Here is a 20,842-nt window from a genome sequence, read left to right as displayed (position 1 = left end):
CCCATCTTTGCATGAAATTTTCCCTTGGTATCTCTAATTTTCTTGAAGAGATCCCTAGTCTTTCCCATTCTGTGTTTTCCTCTATTTCTTTGCATTGATCGCTGAAGAAGGCTTTCTTATCTCTTCTTGCTATTCTTTGGAACTCTGCATTCAGATGCCTATATCTTTCCTTTTCTCCTTTGCTTTTCGCCTCTCTTCTTTTCACAGCTATTTGTAAGGCCTCCCCAGACAGCCATTTTGCTTTTTTGCATTTCTTTTCCATGAGGATGGTCTTGATCCCTATCTCCTGTACAATGTCACGAACCTCAGTCCATAGTTCATCAGGCACTCTATCTATCAGATCTAGACCCTTAAATCTATTTCTCACTTCCACTGTATAATCATAAGGGATTTGATTTAGGTCATACCTGAATGGTCTAGCGGTTTTCCCTACTTTCTTCAATTTAAGTCTGAACTTGGCAATAAGGAGTTCATGATCTGAGCCACAGTCAGCTCCTGGTCTTGTTTTTGTTGACTGTATAGAGCTTCTCCATCTTTGGCTGCAAAGAATATAATCAGTCTGATTTTGGTGTTGACCATCTGGTGATGTCCATGTGTAGAGTCTTCTCTTGTGTTGTTGCTTTGCTATGACCAGAGCATTTTCTTGGCAAAACTCTATTAGTCTTTGCCCTGCTTCATTCCACATTCCAAGGCCAAATTTGCCTGTTACTCCAGATGTTTCTTGACTTCCTACTTTTGCATTCCAGTCCCCTATAATGAAAAGGACATCTTTGTTGGATGTTAGTTCTAAAAGATCTTGTAGGTCAAGACCTGAAAGAGAATTTTCTAATAGTCCATCATGCCAGTTATTTGACAGGTAGACTTTAGTGTTCCAAAATTAAAAAACTAGACTTAATTTCTACTTGAGATTTAAGGCCCAAGGTATGTGTCACTATTAATTGTACAGTGTTGCCTAATGAATTATACATGGTTGTTACCTGTCCTAATACACTGGCCTACTTACTAAATTTTATTTCCTATTTCTTCAGTGACTAGATGACTGTGTAAGACAATAGTAAAAAATTTTTTTAATGAAGAAGAGGCTGTTTTGAATTCTCTTGCTGAAAAATCGCATAGCTAGGAAATGTAAAGGAAAATATATTAAAATATTCTAACAATGGTAGCATAAAGAAACTTCCAGAAATTATAAACTCTAGAATGACCTGATTTGGGGCTGCTGGTCACTTACCTCCACACATTTACTTCCATTTCCCTTCTGAAACTCAACTAGAAGTGACAGTATAGAAATTTTTTAAAGATAAACAGAAATCAACAAGCACAGAGAAAATAGGTAAAGAAATGTAGCACAAAAATTTTAAAAGAGAGAAAGCAAGAGTTAAATGATTTAATGGACATGAGAAAGGTAAAATTAGGAAGACAGAAGAAAGCAGAGAAGCAGTCTGATTTATAGCACAGAACTCTCCAAAGGCTCAGAAGTTGGTTGGAGTAAAGAAATTATATCTGTGGTGAAAGCCCAAACAAAGATAGTAAATATGAAGAAGAGGAAACAAATGATAAAAATGTGATGAAGACAGAACTAACATTAATTGATTCAAGTTCAAGAGGACAATGGTTGTATAACAGTTTAATGCAGAGCCCCCGGCACAATGTACCTAGTTCAACTGAAGATATTTGTTGAATGGATAGATGGAAGCAGGATCACATAGGAAGCATCATCTTGGTATCTGATTGAATGTGGGGTATGACGTTATACAAAGGTTCCTGGCTAGTTGACTGAATAGATACTTGTCCTTTTTACCAAGTTAATATGGAAGAGTATCAGGCTTGAAGAGGGGTTTGAGAGGTGGAGATAATTCAGTTTAAGATATATTAAATTTGAGGTCTTTACAACAGATTGAAAGAGCCCAGTCTGCTGGAGCTGAGGATAGTTGTCTGTGCTAGAAATAGAGTGGCACTGTATCTCACAGAAATGGTTGAGCCAGCCTAAGGAAAATTGGCAGTAAAAAAGATGAGATCTAAGGATGAAAAAATAAATAAATAAATTAGAAATACTGACATTTAAGGAGTGGGCAGAATAATAAAAACTAAAACATTGAGATGAAAGATCCACAAGAAAAGGCATAAGAGGAGAAAAATGGGGTCATGGAGGCCAAGGTAGGAAATTAAGAATGAAGTGACTAGAAAGAATGCAGCCCACAGTGGTAGAGTAGGGAGACTCTGAATTCACCTCTTCCCGTGGGCACACCAAAATTACAGCTATTTACAGAGTAACTATTGATGAGAAAGATTGGAAGACTAACAGAAAAGATTTTGTATAACTGAAGTCTTAAAGACAGATCCACAGCAAATCAAGTAGTAGGGACAGACTGAATACAGTCATGACCCATACCACCAGGTGGGCAGCCCACAAATGGAAGGATAATTACAATTACCAGGGTTCTCCCCAAGGAGTGAGTGGTCCAAGCTCCCCATCCCTGGACTCCTACACTGGGAAGATGAGTCCCCAGAATGTTTGACTTTAATTAAGGCCAGCAGGGCTTACTTTCTGGAGAGCCAGAGGGCTGTGGGAAATAGAGACTCCTCAAGGGTGCACATGAAATCTCACATGCTCCAGTACCCAAGGCCGAAGCAGTAATTTGAAAGGAGCCTGGGTTGGACCCACCTGCTGATCTTGGAGAGCCTCCCAGCAAGGCAGGAAGCAAGTTGAGCTCGCCTTGAAGACAAGAACACTAGCAGCAACCATTTTGAGATCTCATTCTACCACATGAAGTCTAGTGCTGGCGAGTGCCATTTTGGAATCTTTTTCTCTGTAGCTTATTAGCACTAGGACCCAGCCCATAGCCACCCTGGAATGTGACCCTGTCTACCAGGGAGCCCCGGACCTGGCCCCACGTACCAGTTTGCCACCACTAGCCCTGGGATCCCCCAGGGCCCTGCAGTTACAGACCCTGGGACCCACCTCCACCTACCAGTCAGCAAGCACCAGCCCCTGGAGCCCCTGGGCCTTGGCCCTATCAGCAGGCCAACACCAGCTCTTAGACACCTCGGATCACTCAGGCAGCTACCCCAGGATCCAGCCTCTGAGGCCAAAAAGGAATAGCATGATATAAAGTGATGAAAGGGGAAAATCTGCAGCAAGAATATTCTACCCAACAAGGCTTTCATTCAGGTTTGATGGAGAAATCAAAAGTTGTACAAACAAAAGCTCAAAAAGAGTTCAAAACCACCACTAACTTTACAAGAAATGTTAAAGGGACGACTTCTAAGCGAAAAAGAAAAGGTCACAACTACTAACATGAAAATCACAAAAAGAAAAATCTAATTGGTAAAGGCAAATATACAGTAAAAGTAGTAAAGCAAAGCCATATATAAAGATAGTAGTAAGTTTAAAAGCAAAAACAGTAAAATCATCTATCCATGATAAGTATTTAAGGGATACACAGAACAAAAAAATGTAAAACGTGTAATCAAAAACAGTAAATGCAGGGGCAATGAAAGTTGCTCAACTGTCTGACTCTTTGCAACCCCATCCATGGTCTGTCCATGGAATTCTCCCTGCAAGAATACTGGAGTGGGTTGCCTGCTATTCTCTTCTCCAGGGGATCTTCCTGAACCAGGGGTCGAACCCAGATCTCCTGCAATTCAGGCAGATTCTTTACCCTCTGAACTACAGGAGATTCCCAAATGTAGGGATTGGGGGGTGAGAAAAATGCAGGGTAGTTACAGTGTATTTATGGGGGAAGGGTACGGTAAGAAGTGAGCTTTCCCGGTGGCTCAGCAGTAAAGAATTTGCCTGTTATGCCGGAGATGTGGAAGGAGCTGCAGTTTTGATCCCAGGGTTGGAAAGATCCCGTGGAGAAGGAAATGGCAGCCCACTCCAGTATTCTTGCCTGGGAAATCCCATGGACAGAGGAGCCTGGCGGACTGCAAAAGAGTTCAACACGACTTAGCAACTGAACGACGACAGGGTAAGAAACAGATGAGGGAGATTAAGAGGTACAAACTTCCAGGTACAAAAAAGTCACAGTATGAAATGTACAGTGTGGGAAATATAGTCAATAACTATGTAATAAAATCTTTGGTTTTATAGTGTAGCTTATCCTGGTGTTCAGTTGGAAATGTATAGAAATATCAAATTGCTGTTATGTAACAGGAACTAACACTATTATAGGCCAGTTATACTTCAAGAACAAATGGATTTGTGTTTACCAGCGGTGGAAGGTCAGAGGAGGGGAAATTGAATGAAGACAGTCAAAAAATACAAAATCCCAATTATAAGTACTAGGAATGTAATGTACAATATGATGAGTATAATTGACACAGCTGTTTGTTGTATTTGAAAGTTGTTAAGAGAGTAAATCCTGAATTCTTGTCACAGAAATATAACTTTGTTTCTTTAATTTGACATCTATATGAGATGACAGATGTTCACTAAATGATATTGTTTGAAATGACTATATAGAAGTAAAGTTAATTTATGTGAATAAATATACAATTTGTGATTTGGAAAATATAGGCACCAAAATTTTACATTGGTTGTATAACAGTCATGGGATTTATCACAAGATATTTTGGGGTTTTTTTTTCCCACTTAACCTGCATTTCCTAGATCTTTTATAATGAAATGGAAGTGTGTGGGGTTTTTTAAAGGAAAGTAGTGTTTTAAAAAAGATAAAATATGTGTTTAATCTTAACAAATGGTATAGAGGTTAAATTAAATGTCTAAACATAATCCATTTGGTTGGCAAGTAAGAGGTGGAAAGTGGTGACCTTTGCCAGTGAAAGTGGGGGTAGGAGGTTCAAAAGGCCAAAGCCAATCTAGAGAGGGTTGATTTTCTGTCCAGTGCCTAGTTTTTGTTGTCATTAAGAAATAAACTCAGAATTTACAAACATTGTTTTCTTAGGATTCCCAGAAATGCTTTCATTTGCTACTATCCTGACCTTATGTAACGCTTTACATTTCATTGAGTGTTGTTTCCTTATCAGTGCCTCAGGAAAAATACATGTAACTATAGGATTGATAATTCCTTGCCTATTTATTTTTAAGGATGGTTAGATGTGGTTGAGTCTGACTTTTTACATATTTCATTCATTGTATGGAATCTGATTTTGACTTTCAAGATTTTCATAAATAATGCTGCTGCTGCTGCTGCTGCTGCTGCTGCTGCTGCTGCTGCTGCTGCTGCTGCTGCTGCTGCAGCTAAGTCGCTTCAGTCATGTCCGACTCTGTGTGACCCCATAGACGGCAGCCCACTAGGCTCCCCTGCCCCTGGGATTCTCCAGGCAAGAACACTGGAGTGGGTTGCCATTTCCTTCTCCAGTGCATGAAAGTGAAAAGTCAAAGTGAAATCGCTCAGTCATGTCTGACTGTAAGCGACCCCGTGGACTGTAGCCCACCAGGCTCCTCCGTCCATGGGATTTGCCGGGCAAGAGTACTAGAGTGGGGTGCCATTACCTTCTCCAAATAATGCTGCTTATGAGTCTTAAAAGTTTTTTCCAGTATCCATTTTTAACTCTTTACAAAGATATTCCAAAATATTCTTACTGAAACTAAGAGCTATTTAAGTTTTTTCTAATCATATGTTATCATTATTTTTATAATGTAAATCATGAGGAAAATTGTCTCCAATTATTACTATTTCCAATAATTGGCTATATAAGTATTTGATTATTTTATCTTTTGCTAATGTTACAAAGGCAGCATAATGATAACCTATGGGTTAAAATGCTAAAAACAGTGACTTCCATGGCGGTCCAGTGGTTAAGACTCCGTACTTTCAATGCAAGGTGTTTGATCCCCGGTCAGGCAGCTAAGATCCCACAAGCTGCACAGCACGGCCAAGAAAATAAAATGCTATAAAGAACTGTTTGTTTTCCTGTATAACCTCACTTATATAATCAATACCTGAAGGCCTTTCTAATGTAAAAGGCTTTTCTATAGGTTTTACTTATTTATTAGTTCTAAATCAGACAGATTTATAATTCATTTCCTTTTTTTGTCACAGGAATTTAAAGTATGGTCTTTGGAGGGGTGGGAGTGTAGGAAAACAAACAAAAAACATGTTATAGTAGCTACCTTGAAACTGTGAACTGTATAAATTATTAATGTTATCTCTTCATGGCTACATCCACTAGCTTTTCCTTGCTTTGAAGATAGAGGAAGCAGTTTATCAACTAGAATTTCTTTTTGAAGCACTCTCTTTCCTTAGCTCCATGATGAAACATTTTCTACATATCGTTGTACCTTTCTGGCCATTCTTTCTCCATCTTTTAAAGCTCATCCTTCTCCACTTGGCCTTTAATTTTCAAAGCTTCATATTCTTTTTTTTTTTTTTTGTCTCATTCTATACTTACTTCAAGAATGATCTTTTTCACATGTACAACAATCTACTACCTATATGTTGATGACTCTTAGAAGTTTATTTTCTACCCAGACCTTTGTTCTGAGCTCTACATCTTTATGTCCAGCTGGGTGCCTGATATCTCATTTTCATGTGTCAGAGACGGTCAGCTTTACAAACTAAGCTCATGATGATGAATTTCCTTTACCCCTCAACTCTCAAACCTGATTCCCTTTCACCGTTCCCAATCTTGGCAAATGGCACCACAACTGATCCAGCTATGCAAACTAAAACCTAAGAGTCTTCCTTGATGCCATCTTCTTCAACACCAAATCATACTGATTTCCACCCCATAGGAGCCTTTTGACACAATCCTCTTCCCTCTCCCTCCACCTATGATGCCCCTATCAAAGCTACCATCATCCCTCCTAGACTGCTGTAATATTCGTCTAAACATTCTTCCCCCATCCATTTTTGTTCTGGCCTAAATGCATTCATCATCCTATAGCCAGTAGTGATCTTTTCAAACTACAGATCTCTCTTAGCTGGTTGTTGTTGTTCAGTCACTCAGTCATGTCCAACTCTTTATGACACCATGGACTGCAACACGCCAGGACTCCCTTTCCTTCACCATCTCCCAGAGCCTGCTCAAACTCATGTCCTTTTAGTCAGTGATGCCATCCAACCATCTGGTTCTCTGTTGTCTCCTTCTCCTCCTGCCTTCAATCTTTCCCAGCATCAGGGTCTTTTCTAATGAGTCACCTCTTCACATCAGGTGGCCAAAGTATTGGCGCTTCAGCAGCATTATCCTATAGCCAGTAGATCTTTTCAAGCTACATATCTGTCTTAGCCTGGGTTCTTCAGAAAACAATGTGTGTACTACTGTTTTATTAGGAAATTGTTTCAGGTTGGAAACAGATTCTGAGGCAGAGTTTAGTTCAAAGGATGTTTGTTAGGGAGTGATCTTTGGATTAACAGCTGTAGGAGGGAAGGGAAAAAAATAGAAATGGGCAAAATGGGCAAAAGGAGAAGTCAGGCAACATTGTGGGCTCAAGGTTAGTCTCATTCTAACCCACACAGAGCTCTGGGGCTGGAGTTGTCCCACATTATGTGAGAATAGCTGGGTATGGACACAAACCTTGATCAGTCATTGAATATTTACTGCTTCAGGAAGGGCTGTTGACAGCATTGCCGAGTCATGGCAGCAACAAGTCCTTCCTTGAAGGGGTATTTGGATAAGGCATTGTCATGTTCATTCCTTGTGCTGGTCACCTCCACTTCTGCAACAGTATTCAGAAGCAGTTCCTCCAGAATTCTAGTATGCCTTTCTTGCTGGGGGAAACTGAGAAGAGGGTAAGTGGGGAAAACATTAGCCCCTGCAGATGTAGCTGATGGTAGGAATGCAAATGATACTAACCTCTCTTCTTATGACTCAAACCGTCATCCTGGAGGGGTCTTAGCCTCTGGTCACCCGTCTTTCTCAGCCCAGAGTTGTTGCATGGGTTCATTTTCCATCAGAATTTAGCCAGGAAGTACCAAGAGGTACCCAAGGACTTAACCTGGGTGCCAGACATTGCTCCTTGCTCCCACTGTATGACATTAACCCTACCTCCCTGGCATTCAGGTTCAGTTTTGGGGGGGTTTTCTTGCCAAGATGATGGCTCCTCTTGTCTGCCAGTTCCTTGGCAACAGCTGTAGTTTACAGATTAATAAGATTCTTGTTTTGTCCCCTAGTAAAATTTGTCCCTCCTTTGGGGAATAGAATCTGTAACCTTGTACAGCTCAAAGTTATAGCAATGGAAAGTGCAAATTCTATAAGTGGGTCACTGATTGTGGTAGTAAGCAGGGCTTCTTAATTCTTGGATCTGCCACAGAGCCCTTTCTTGTTCTGGGTCCTGGTTCAGAGTTCTGTTCAGGGCTGGCGGCTTTCTGTGACACCTGGTGTGAGCCTATGCAAGAGTCCTAGACGTGAAATATGCTTTCATCATAGCCATAAGAGGCCTACCAGAATTTGTGCTTCCTTCCTCATTTCCTCATGATGAGAGATACAAGATGCAACAAATTGTCCTTTTTCTTTGAATGAGATGTCCCAGCAGGCCAGAACCTTTATAATGTTTATCTCCCATCTTCTGCAGTGCTTGTCTCACCAAGATTTCCAGCGTGGTGGCCACTTCTGGCTCATCCAGGCTGATTAGCATGGTGTCATCAGTGTGGTAGATCAGCATAATGTTCTAGGTGACATTTAATGTCCAAGTTTCTTCCAGCTAAATTTGGATGGGCGGGGGATTTAATTAATATATCCCTGAGGCAAAATTGTAAATACTTAATTACCATTGTCCATTTCATGTAAATACAGACTGTTTCAGATCCTCCTCTGTGATAGAGAATTTATTCACCAAATCATTGGCTTCATGCAGCATTCCTGCCACCATAATCTGCAGCAGCAAAGACAACGTGTCTTTATTATATAACTGCCATGGGAGCTTCCTCATGGTTGGATTTGTTGTAGTCTGCTTTTATACTCTTGTATCTGTGTGGTTTCTGCAGACAGAAGACTGGAGAATTAAATAGAGCTATGACAGAGACCATCACTCCTGCATCCATTAAATCATTAAGACTGGAACTAATTTTCACTGTTACCACCAGTAAATCCATTTAAAATAGGAACTAAAGTTTCATACCAAATAGTGGGGGAAGCATTTGATATATTATATTCAAAAGAAGAAATGTAAAATTCTATTTTAACAAATATTTAGGTTATTTTTACCATGTGCTGATACTTTTAGAACCAAAGTATGAATCTCACTTTCCTTGGGGGAGGTAAAAGTATTTAAAATTATTTTCCAACAAAATTGCATCATGACTTACTCTATGTTTGGCTTTTACAGCACTGTCCCAAAGATGATCCTTTTTGAAAAAATATTTAAAGCCTTCACAGTTGTTCTTAAGGGACTCTCTTAATCCTCTGACAGCAAATCTTATTCTTTTAAAACACTTAGCATAAAATCATTCTAACCAGTGATCTTTTTTTCACTTGATCTAATTTTGTTAGATTTTCCTTTGTCAGTATGATTTGATAGAAGCAATTCTTTGACATTGCTTTGGTAGACTTAATGAAATCCTATATTGTTTACATGTTTACATTGCTGTGTTTGATGGGGTGAATAGAGGTAGAGGCCAATGTTAATATGAAAGTGTATTTCAGAGAATGGACACAGGTATTTGAAAGGCTGAATCCCTTTGCTATTCACCTGAAATTAACACACCATTGTTTGTTAATTAGCTATTATTTTTCAATTGCTAAATTGTGCTTGGACTCTGCGACCCCCTGGACTGTAGCACCCCAGGCTTCCCTGTCCTTTGGTTATACCTCAATACAAAATAAAAAGTGGAAAAAAAAAGTACAGCAGTGTTAAATTGGATGTGTGTTTCAGTAGTGACTAATTTGATAATGATGATGAAATGGTGGTGATTATTCCTTTTGCCTTGATTCTTTGGATCAAAATTTTGTCTGGGAGATTAATCCATGATGTTGGATATAACCATAATTTATTTTCACTTTTATGTAGTATTCTTTTGTATCAGTATACCACATTTTATTCATTCTACCAAATACTTTTTTTCATTTTTCTTGTTTGATGCTTCCTGAACTCTTAGCATATGAAGGCTAAATTCTTTTTATTATTTCTTTTACTTCTTCCTGCTTTGTCCTCTACTTCCAGCACTCCTATTAGGCATATTTTAGAAGCTTTGGCTTGATTCTCTGTATTTCTTAATTTTAAAAGAAATTATCAGGACAAAGATGAAATAAATGGATACTATGGGGGGTAAAAATTAACTTCCAGCACTTCCTTTGCATTTTAATTTTAGCAGTCACATTTTAAATTTTCAACTGGTTTTCACAGTTGTAATATAGTTTCAACCTCTTTTGAGGAGATTATAATTAGTGGAAATTTTCTTCTTTTGCCTGAATTATGTGTTTCACAGATGCCATTTTCATATTCAGTTCTATACTTTATTGCATTTGAGAGGCAACAGGACATAGAGCTTTAAAGCATAAACATTGGAGTGAGACTGCTGGGTTTGAATTCTTTCTCTGTTGTTTGTGCAATTATTTAACCTCTAGAAACTAGTTCCTTCCTAAACAAAATGGACCCAATTCTAGTGTCTACCTCCTAGAGATGTTGTAAAAATTAAATGAAATAATTTCTGTGTGTCCAAACTGAAAATGTTTGCTATTAATACTTAGTAAACACTTAATAAATGTTAGCTATTATTACTATATGTCAGGTGCACTGTCCTAGTTTCCAGACATATAAAACTGAAGCAGGCTTGCACCATTCACTCAGAAACTTAAGACTTGATATTATTTGTCAAGTCTAGCATTCATCTTCTGTCTCAGTAGGACTGATGGTACATATTAAATAACCATAGTGTTCAAAATTGTGATACATTTTCAGTGGTTTTATTAGCTGATTGAGCATTAAAATATAAGCTGAGGCTGAAACAACAAGAGTCTCCTTGCTTATTTTGTACTTAGCACTGTACTTAGAGAGCTTCCTAGGTGGTGCTAGTAGTAAAGAACCTGCTTGCCAATGCAGGAGACGCAGGAGACCCAGGTTCAATTCCTGGATTGGGAAGATCCCCTGGAGGAGGGCATGGCGACCCACTTCAGTATTCTTGCCTGGAGAATCCCACGGACAGCCTGGTGGGCTACAGTCCATAGGGTCCAAAGAGTCAGACACAACTGAAGCAACTTAGCATGCAAGCACACCCTGTACCTGGGAAGGGTGGACAAACCTGAGGGCATTCATGTGGAGGTGCCAACGAGGAGGAGTGTAAATGATGAAGCAAAGCATGGGTGGTATTCTAGAGGCATTAGATGTGATACGAGTAGTTATAATGTGGAATTGTTTGTTGTTGTTCAGTCATTAAGACATGTCCAACTCTTTATGGCCCCATGGACTCCTCTGCCCTCCACAATCTCCCGGAGTCTGCTCAAATTCATGTTTGTTGAGTTGGTGATGTGGAATAGAAGATGATAAAAAAAACAAGCAGACTGACTAGAGCCATGGCTTATGACTGGAGGGCCATATGGTTGGTTAAGTGTGGAGATTGGTCCACACCACAGAGGTCTTACAAGGTTAGCAAAAGACTTTGCTCATTATCCTGTAATGGTCAGAACATAGCTGACATTTTTGAGCAGGAGAGTAATATGATATACAGAGGTATTTTTGGCTTTGGTAGTTTTAATTTTTGTCTCTGTGTAGAAGATACAAATGTTCTCAGTGTTTTGGACAACTCAAAAAAAAATTTTTTTTCTGAGCTATGTCTAATCCAAACTCAAAAAAAATTTTGTAAGACATCATGCCTTTTGGCCTTATTTTTTTCTTTTAATGTTTACATATATCATTTTTGAGAGATTCCAAAATTTTATGAAAACAGGAATGCTGGTTATAACAGTTCCAAAGGTATGCAAATCCAAATATGAAATAATTGAGGGTAATGAGAAATTAAGATTGCAAGGTTCACTCTTCAATTGTAGGAGGAAAATTAAAGGTAAACCACATAGCAAAGTTCAAAATAAAACATGTATAGACATTCAAGTCCTTGCAAGCTTATAAACTGCCTGGTATGCCTATAACTACTTTGCTATTATGTGGCCAAAACACAGGGGACTTCAGGATGTGTATTTACGAACTGATTCCCCAACAGATAACTGCACTATGCTGAAATGCTATTGCTATGTCAATGATTGTACTTCTTGTTTCAAAATTTTTCCATTTTTCAATCTAATTAACTTAGAATGTCTCTAACGTGATTTACAAAGAATTTTATATTTATATTTTGCAATCAGCATTTGACTGGCGCTCAGGTTTGAGACATGCACTACAATGTGTAAACATTTTGTAAGATAATAAATAGCTTCTAAATGTTTTATGATTGCCTGTTCCCTGCTAATTGGTCATGGATTGAAATTCCTCATTGTTTAATTTTTTTTAATTTGTGGGAAATTTGTATAAATGACTGTGTGGGACTTCATATCACAGCTGTTGTCATTTAAAGTTTGGACAGCATCATTACAAATGAAGCCCTGCTGTGAAATCAAAGTCAAAAGGCATCTTGGCATCCCAATCATTTCCTTAGGAGAAGATTACAGCTCAAGTCTGTTGAACTTTATTGCCTTGGGCCTCATGACAGTCTTCAGAAACATGCAAGGCATTTCTGTTAAAGAAACTCAGATGTGCTAGGACACAGGGGATGACATTCTTGCACATAACAGTGTCCTAAGCAAGAGAATGAGGAATAAGTTAGGAAGAAAAAAAGATGATTCACACTTTTTGCTGTATTCTGGGATTACAAAATCCATGGAGATGACAGAACAGGAAAAGGATGTGGTGTTTTCCTATATGGCCTCTGTATTTTTTCCAGTTTTACTGAAGTATAATCAGCAAATAAATTTGTGATGTATTTAGAGTGTACACCATGATGATGATTTAAAATACCATACATTGTAAAAGGATTCCCACAATCGAATTAATTAACACATCCATCACCTTGCAGATTTACCTTTCTGGGGAGGGGGAGAATACTTAAATTCTACTTTCTTAGCAAATTTTAATTATATAACAGTATTATCAACTATAGTCACTATGTTATACATTAGATTCTCAAACCTTATTCATCTTGTATGTACTCTTTTACCAGCATCTTCCCATTTCTCCCATACCCCAGCCCCTGGCAACCACCATTCTATTCTTTCTTAGTTCTACTTTTTTTTTTAAGACTACACCTTTAAGTGATACCATGCAGTATTTGTCTTTCTTTGCCTGGTTTATTTCACTTAACCATAATACCCTCTACGTTCATCCATGTTGTTCCAAGTGGCAGGATTTTTTTTCTTTATAAGGCTGAACAATATTGCATATATAAACTATATTTTCTTTACACATTCATTCTTTGATGGATACTTAGGTTGCTTCCACACCTTGGGTGTTGTGAATAATTCTGCAATGAACATGGGAGTACAGAATTCTCTGTAAGATGATGATTTTCTTTGCATTGTATATATACCCAGAAGTGGGATTCTTGGATCATATGATAGTTTTATTTTTAGTTACTTAGGGAACCTCCAGTTGTTTTCCATAGTGACTGTACTAGTTTACTTTCCTGCCAACAGTGTACAAGGATTCCCTTTTCTCTACATCCTCCTCAGCAATTTTTTCTTGTCTTTTTGGTAATTCAGTTCAGTCGCTCAGTCGTGTCCGACTCTTTGTGACCCCATGAACAGTAGTCATGCCAGGCCTCCCTGTCCAACACCAAGTCCCAGAGTCCACCCAAACCCACGTCCATCTCATCCTCATCCTCTGTCGTCCACTTCTCCTCCTGCCCTCAATGTTTCCCAGCATCAGGGTCTTTTCAAATGAGTCAGTTCTTCGCAGCAGGTGGCCAAAATATTGGTGTTTCAGCTTCAAAATCATTCCTACCAAAGAACACGTAGGACTGATCTCCTTTAGGATGGATGGTTGGATCTCCTTGCAGTCCAAGGGACTCTCGAGTCTTATCCAGCACCACATTTCAAAAACATCATTTCTTTGGCACTCAGCTTTCTTTATAGTCCAACTGTCACATCCATACATGACCACTGGAAAAACCATAGCCTTGACTAGCAGACCTTTGTTAACAATGTCTCTGCTTTTTAATATGCTGTCTAGGTTGGTCGTAACTTTCCTTCCAAGGAGTAAGCATCTTTTAATTTCATGGCTGCAGTCACCATCTGCAGTGATTTTAGAGCCCAGAAAAATAAAGTCAGCCTCTGTCTCCATTGTTTCCCCATCTATTTCCCATGAAGTGATGGGACTAGATGCCATGATCTTCGTTTTCTGAATATTAAGCTTTACGCCAACTTTTTCACTCTCCTCTTTCACTTTCATCAAGCGGCTCTTTAGTTCTTCTTCACTTTCTGCCATAAGGGTGGTGGTATCTGCATATCTGAGGTTATTGATATTTCTCCCCGCAATCTTGATTCCAGCTTGTGCTTCCTCCAGCCCAGCATTTCTCATGATGTACTCTGCATAATAGCCATTCTAATAATGAAGTTACAGCTCACTGTGGTTTTCATTTGCATTTCTCTGATTATTAACAATATGGAGTACCTTTTCATGTACCTGTTGGCCATGTCTGTGTCTTTGAAAAAAATGTTCAGTTACTTTGCCTGTTTTTTAATTGAGTTATTTGGTCTTTTTTGCTCTTGAGTTGTATGAGGTCCTTGAATATTTTGGCTAGGAACCCTTTATTGGATTTATGATTTGCAAATATTTTCCCCTGTTGCATAGGTTGCCTTTTCATTTTGTTGATGGTTTTCTCTGATGTGCAGAAACTTTTTAGTTCGATGTAGCCCCATTTGTTTATTTTATTTTATTTTACTTCACAATACTGTATTGGTTTTGCCATACATCAACATGAATCTGCCCCAGGTGTACATGTGTTCCCAATCATGTGTTTATATTTGCTTTTGCTGCCTTTGTTTTAAGTGTCACATCTAAAACATGATTGCCAAGAATAATGTCCAGGAACTTACCACCTGTGTTTTCTCCTAGGAGTTTTATTGCTTCAGGTCTTGTATTCAAGTCTTTAATCCAGTTTGAGTTGATTTTTGTGTATGGTATAAGATAGAAGTCTAGTTTCATTTTTCATTTGGATATCCAGTTTTCCCAGCCTGCCTTTATTTTAAAATAAAAACATAAATGTGATTCCAAAGTAATGACTGTCTTCTTATTTGCAGGGCAGCAAAGGAGACAGACATAAAGAATAGACTTTCAGTCACTGTGGGTGAGGAAGATAGTGGGATGACATGAGAGAGTAGTATTGAAACATATACATTACCATATGTAAAATAGAGAGCCAGTGGGAATTTGCTGTATGATGCAGGAAACCCAAAGCTGTGACAACCTAGAGGGGTGGGATAAGGAGGGAGCTGGGAAGGAGGTTTAAGAGGAAGGGAACGTGTGCTTGCCTGTGGCTCATGTTGATGCATGGCAGAAACCATCACCATATTGTAAAGTAATTATCCTCCAGTTAAAAAAAAAAAAAAACTAGTGTTTGCACAACAGTAAGGACACTGCCCACGGCGCTCATAGAAACTTCTTAGATAAACCTGAGTCTTCCTTGTAAAACCAAGCTGCTCTCTCCTAATATGTTATCTTTGCTGGTGTATTCATGGATCCTGATAGTTAATATAAATTCTGTTTGTTTGCTTTTTATGGAAATGAGATGTTTCCCCCTTAGAAATGGGAGCCACATTTATTAGTAGCCATATCTCAGAGACCTTGTTCTACCAGTGACCTTTCTTTTTCAACTCTCTCTCCCTTGGATTTTCCTCCTTGGTGTGCGTGGGTCCCTTCTAATTCTTACAGAATCAAAGGGTTACATAGAATGTAAGTATTCATCTGGCTCAGTACTACCAAGATTCATTCAGCCACCCATTTGGATGTCATAACTCTTCCTCAGCTTCCTCCCCTTTACAGCTATGAGCATTTACACTGGGGGCCTTTGTTTTACTCTACTCACTTAGACCCTCATCATGTCACCAGTAACCTCTTTGATTCACAAGTTTCTTGGCTTTTTCTCAATCTTCATTTTACTGAATTTCATGAAGCCTTCAACACCATTGGTCATTTCTTCTCCTGACATCTATAGTATTGTGCTCAGTTGCATCTGACCCTTTGTGGCCCCATCACTCTAGCCCGCCTGACTCCTTTGCCCATGGAATTTTCCAGGCAAGAATACTGGAGTGGGGTGCCATTTCCTACTCCAGGGGATCTTCCTGACCCAAGGATCGAACCTGTGTCTCTTGCGTCTCCTGCATTGGCAGGTAGATTCTTTACCACTAGTACCACCTGGGAAGCCTGACATCTATAGTATTGCTTTCTTCTAATTTCTTTCCCATCTTGATTTTCCTTTATTCCTTCTATATAAGCATATATCTTCCCCAGGTTTCTGTCTTTAGCTGCTTCTCCTCATTCCTCTCTCTCCATTTTCCTAGCCAGCTGAAGCATTTTACATTCCCGCTGAGATTCCCTGACTTTCCCATTCCCCAACATTTCACCCAAAGGGTTTTGGCATCATTGATATTTCTTGCCTGATCCATAACAAAATTTTACATGCAAACTCTTCATAGGTAACACTAAGAAAAAATACACTATTTCAATTATAACATACATCCCAGTCTTAGAGAAGTTAAAATGTGGAGGGAAAAGGTATATCTTTGGTTCAGTGAAATGCAATAACTGAATATATTTAAACCCCCTCCAAAATTTTTTGGACAAATTGCACACCTGTGAACATAAACGGGAAAGTAAAAGTAGCTACTCACCAATAGTGTATGAAAATATCTTTCTCAGATGTATTTTTACATCAAAAGAATGTGCTTTAGGACAGTATTTTTTTCCAGCTCTTTTTTCACAATTATCTAGGTAAGTCTTAATGACAATTTAGAATAAAATAAAGACCCCTTAGTACAGTAAATAATGTATCATAGATTTTTGTTTCCATATATTTGTGATTTCTGATAAATGCCCTAATAATGCTCATTTCTCTTTGTTTTCTTTAAGGATTGTTCCAGTTTAGAAGAATATAACATTGCTGCAGCATTACTCCCTCTGACTAGTGCTTTCTATAGGGTAAGTTTTAATGGTCTATATATAAGTTATTTTGATTTATATAAATGTATTCCGCTTGATTTATCATGGAACTACATCAGTCGCATCTCATGACTATATCTAAGACACATCTGTGGTTATATTTATTATAACATTTGTTGCATACTATGTGTAAAAAATGAAATACATGTTAAATTATCTCCTAAGATATAACCCCACCACTCTATCCCTACTTCATTGTTCTTTAGAGCAACTTAATAACCTGAAATTATGTATTGTTTAGTTTATATTTGACTGCTCTCTGCCACCAAAGAAAACAAATTTGGTGGGATATTATTATATATGTTATATATTATCTGTCTTATTCATTGCTATATCCCAATGTTAATCAATAAGTTTCTGCTGAATGAGTGAATGAACGAATGAACATGCTAGATAAGTAAATGTAAGGCAGAAATTAGAGATAAACTCCACTGGCAACTTCTGTGAACCTTCTTAAAATTTTCTGGAGTGTTCAGTGCTTTTCTTAAATCTATCACGTATTGTGGTTCTCCTGTCCATGCCTTTCAAAGAGATTGATTCTTGTGGCAAACAATGCAGCAAACTCTTATTCTCTCTTTTCCTGTGAAGACTTTCAAGGAGTTACGTAGCCACACTCTGAAGAGCACATTGATTACGTCCGTCTGACATATACAGTAGGAAACAAGAAACCTGTGGCAGCCAGCTATGTGCAGTTAGCCTCAGGAAGCCCAGGACTTCAGACAGGTGTTGTGGAAGGAATTCTAGCTTAAGCTACTCCCTGTTTCATGGACTCTGAGTCAAGAGAGATTATCAGATATTCCCAGATCTGTTTTAGTGGAGAACTAACTAGGCATCAGATAAAGTGCTTTAGCTGATTCATAAAAATGATCCATGCCCTTAGATGCTGGCAGATTCTCTTGCTCTTTTTGTTCTGCCTTTTTGTTTCATCCACCATTTCTGACTGATGAGGTCTAGTCCTCTTCCTGCACTTAGTATGTGCTCAATAAATTTTTTTTTAAATATCTCTTGATAAGACCAATTTTTAAAAAACTTTACTTCAGATGGTTTGTCCACAGTCTCTGAGTTGAAAGTCTTAACCCAAACATTCTCCATAATCAAGAGCCCTTTCTCTGCTGCTAAGTCACTGCATATTCCTTTTTCTTCCTCCTTACCTTCCCATCCTCTTCAAAAACAGAAAATGAAATTTATGAGACTCACACTTCTGAGATCTGGCAGGTCATACTGAGCATCCTCAGGAAACAGGGACAAATCTCAAAAATTTTAATCAAATGAATTTGGCTTTAGAAGCTAATGACAACTAGCTGGAGCTTGGGCATTATCTTTTGGTTTTCCCTTAACTGGTCTCCAGGCCCACTCTAGTTTTTCTTAACTGCATACATACCATTCTTCTCTGAACTCTGCTTAGTGGTTCTTCATCTTATTCCTCTCCTAACATGAAGAACAATGTTACAAAAATAGGTCAGGCTCTCCTGTGTCTTAAACCACCAAGGAAATTTGTCTCCATATCCCAGAGTAACCAGAAAACTTTCTTCTAACTAGCCTTCATATGGACCCTCACATGGGCATTTGTTAAAGAAAACAGCATTTTAAAATTTTCCCACTTTAACATCTCAGGTATTTATTTCTATATAATATCTACATTTAAAAAGTAAGAAGAATTGTAGGGAAAATAAGAACCGACAGTAGAAACTCAATTGCTTAAGAAATCCAAACTACTGAAGACTTTTTTTAAGCTGGATTATTAACCTTAAGCTGGAGTATTATTATTACAGTGTGTGTTAGCGAGGGTTTGGCCATCAAGCAAAAACACCATGAGTGATAGGAAGTAAGGAATCTATTGTAGGGACCAGCTTTTATATTGTTATAGAAGCTGGAGAAGAAGTTTATGGAAAGCTTCAAATTAGGGTCTACCTGTTGGCCTGATGTCACTGTAGGTCATCAGGGCAGCAGTCAGGAAGAAATGCTGGGCATGACAGAGGGAAGAACAAGGGCAAAGTAAAATCTGTGTATGTCTCTCATGTCCTCTAACCTCAGGGAAGGAGGTGACCTGAAAAAGAAGCCACGTTGTTGGCCATCGGGCTACATCAGGAGTAGCTAATGGAAGAGATCCAATAGGAACTGGAAGAAATGTGAGCCTGGTTCTTCCCACACATTAAGATGATCCAGCAGATTAGTTATAAAAGTGTATGAGATACAGCACTGACCTTCAGAGTGTAGTGGCCACTGCTTCATTTTTGCCTTCCAAATCTTAGACACATTACTCTGTCATTAACCCTAACCTGGACTCATGGGGCAAAGAGCGTTCTGGGAAATATAGTTCTAGCTTAGCTTAGTTTACACAGTGCAAAAGCATTACACTGTGTTTTTTGTTTGTTTGTTTCATGCATGTGTTTAATGCAGTTAGTTAACAAGCAGGGATGCGTGCCGTGCTTTTCTCTGTTATCAAACTTAATAACACAGACTTACATTTTATGACGAGTTTATAGATTTAATTCTTTATTGTTGGCTTGGCTTGATTTTACTTGGTTTGTTTTGGTTTAATTTGGGCATGAATTACTCAAAGTCCAGTGAGGAGCCAGAAACCATAACAGTAATATGAGCAGGAAAATTTTAATGTAAGGAGTGGTTAAGTAGTAATAGGGGATTAACTACTAAAAAGTACAGAGGATTTTAAAGAATACAGAAACAGCAGATAAAGGGAGCAGCTTGTCTAAGATTCAGGCAGAATACCCACAAAAGGAGCAAATTTGGAGAGGGCCGCTCTCCAACAAGACTGGGATTCAGACCTTGTTGGAGAGGCATTGCTGTGACTGCTGGATGACACTGAAGTGAAGTTCACTGAGGGGGCGCAGGCTTGGACTGGCAAACAGGATACTGCCTACTGGAGTCCTCACAAGGCTTGCTAGGAAGCTGCCGCCTCTGGGGCACCGCTGAAACTTGCGAAGTGGCGAGCGCGTCTGGGTGTCCCGCACACAACTAGCAGGAACAAGAAGGAAAGAGCACACCAGAACCAGGAAAAGAGACCAATTCATACTGTAGTGTCCCAACTGACAAAGCTTACTATATTGTGCCAGCTGGCAAAGAAAAAAAACTTTGACAGGTCCAGCTGCATTGCCATGAAGCAAGGCAAAGGCAAGTAGATCCGGAGGAGAGAGGCTCTGCATTGATACCCAGCAGACAGGGTTAAGGAGTAGATCATATTGATTCTTAGATACTTTCTGAGTTTCTGTCTTACGGGAAATTATTGCTGATTTGTTAATTCAGGAAAATTCAGTAGATATAAATTACATTATCCTGGCCTCTGATTGCACATGCACATGAGCCATCCTCATACTGTTCAGAGGGTGTAAATTCCTGAGTCTTGCTCAGCATTGCTTCAGAAAATGGACTCAGCTACTTGTCTTGCTTAAACTTGCTTTGAAAATATTTTTTAATAACATTTATTAGTCTTTTTTTTTTTCAGTGCACCAGGAGTTTATTGAGCATCTCAACAAAAAAGGTTACTATACCAGACAACATCTTGGGCAACAAGATGAACAAAACATTGATGGGGCCACTAGGAACTTATATTAGTCTTTATAATGTAATAAATAATAAACAAGCAGGTCCACAGTTTCATCAGTCAGGTAGACATTTTCTTAAAGTAGTATATATGCATGGTTAGAAAATTCATCCCTGATAGCTCAGCTGGTAAAGAATCCGCCTGCAGTGCGGAAGACCTGGGTTCGATCCCTGGGTTGGGAAGATACCCTGGAGAAGGGGAAGGCTACCCACTCCAGTATTCTGGCCTGGAGAATT

The 20,842-nt window shown here is 38.8% G+C and overlaps 1 protein-coding gene across 2 annotated transcripts in view; it reads left to right on the top strand.

The window, feature by feature from the left end:
* SBF2 (SET binding factor 2) overlaps window positions 1–20,842 on the top strand; it is a 495,886-nt gene that overhangs the window by 346,535 nt on the left and 128,509 nt on the right. For both annotated transcript variants that reach the window (XM_018059528.1, XM_018059527.1), the window contains exon 17: window positions 16,955–17,023. In XM_018059528.1, coding sequence (XP_017915017.1) covers window positions 16,955–17,023 — 69 coding nt within the window. The remainder of the gene's footprint in view (window positions 1–16,954; window positions 17,024–20,842) is intronic.

This window comes from Capra hircus, chromosome 15 (genome assembly GCF_001704415.2).
Source record: "Capra hircus breed San Clemente chromosome 15, ASM170441v1, whole genome shotgun sequence".
Classification (NCBI taxonomy): domain Eukaryota; kingdom Metazoa; phylum Chordata; class Mammalia; order Artiodactyla; family Bovidae; genus Capra; species Capra hircus.
This window is presented reverse-complemented; position numbering and strand designations above follow the sequence as displayed.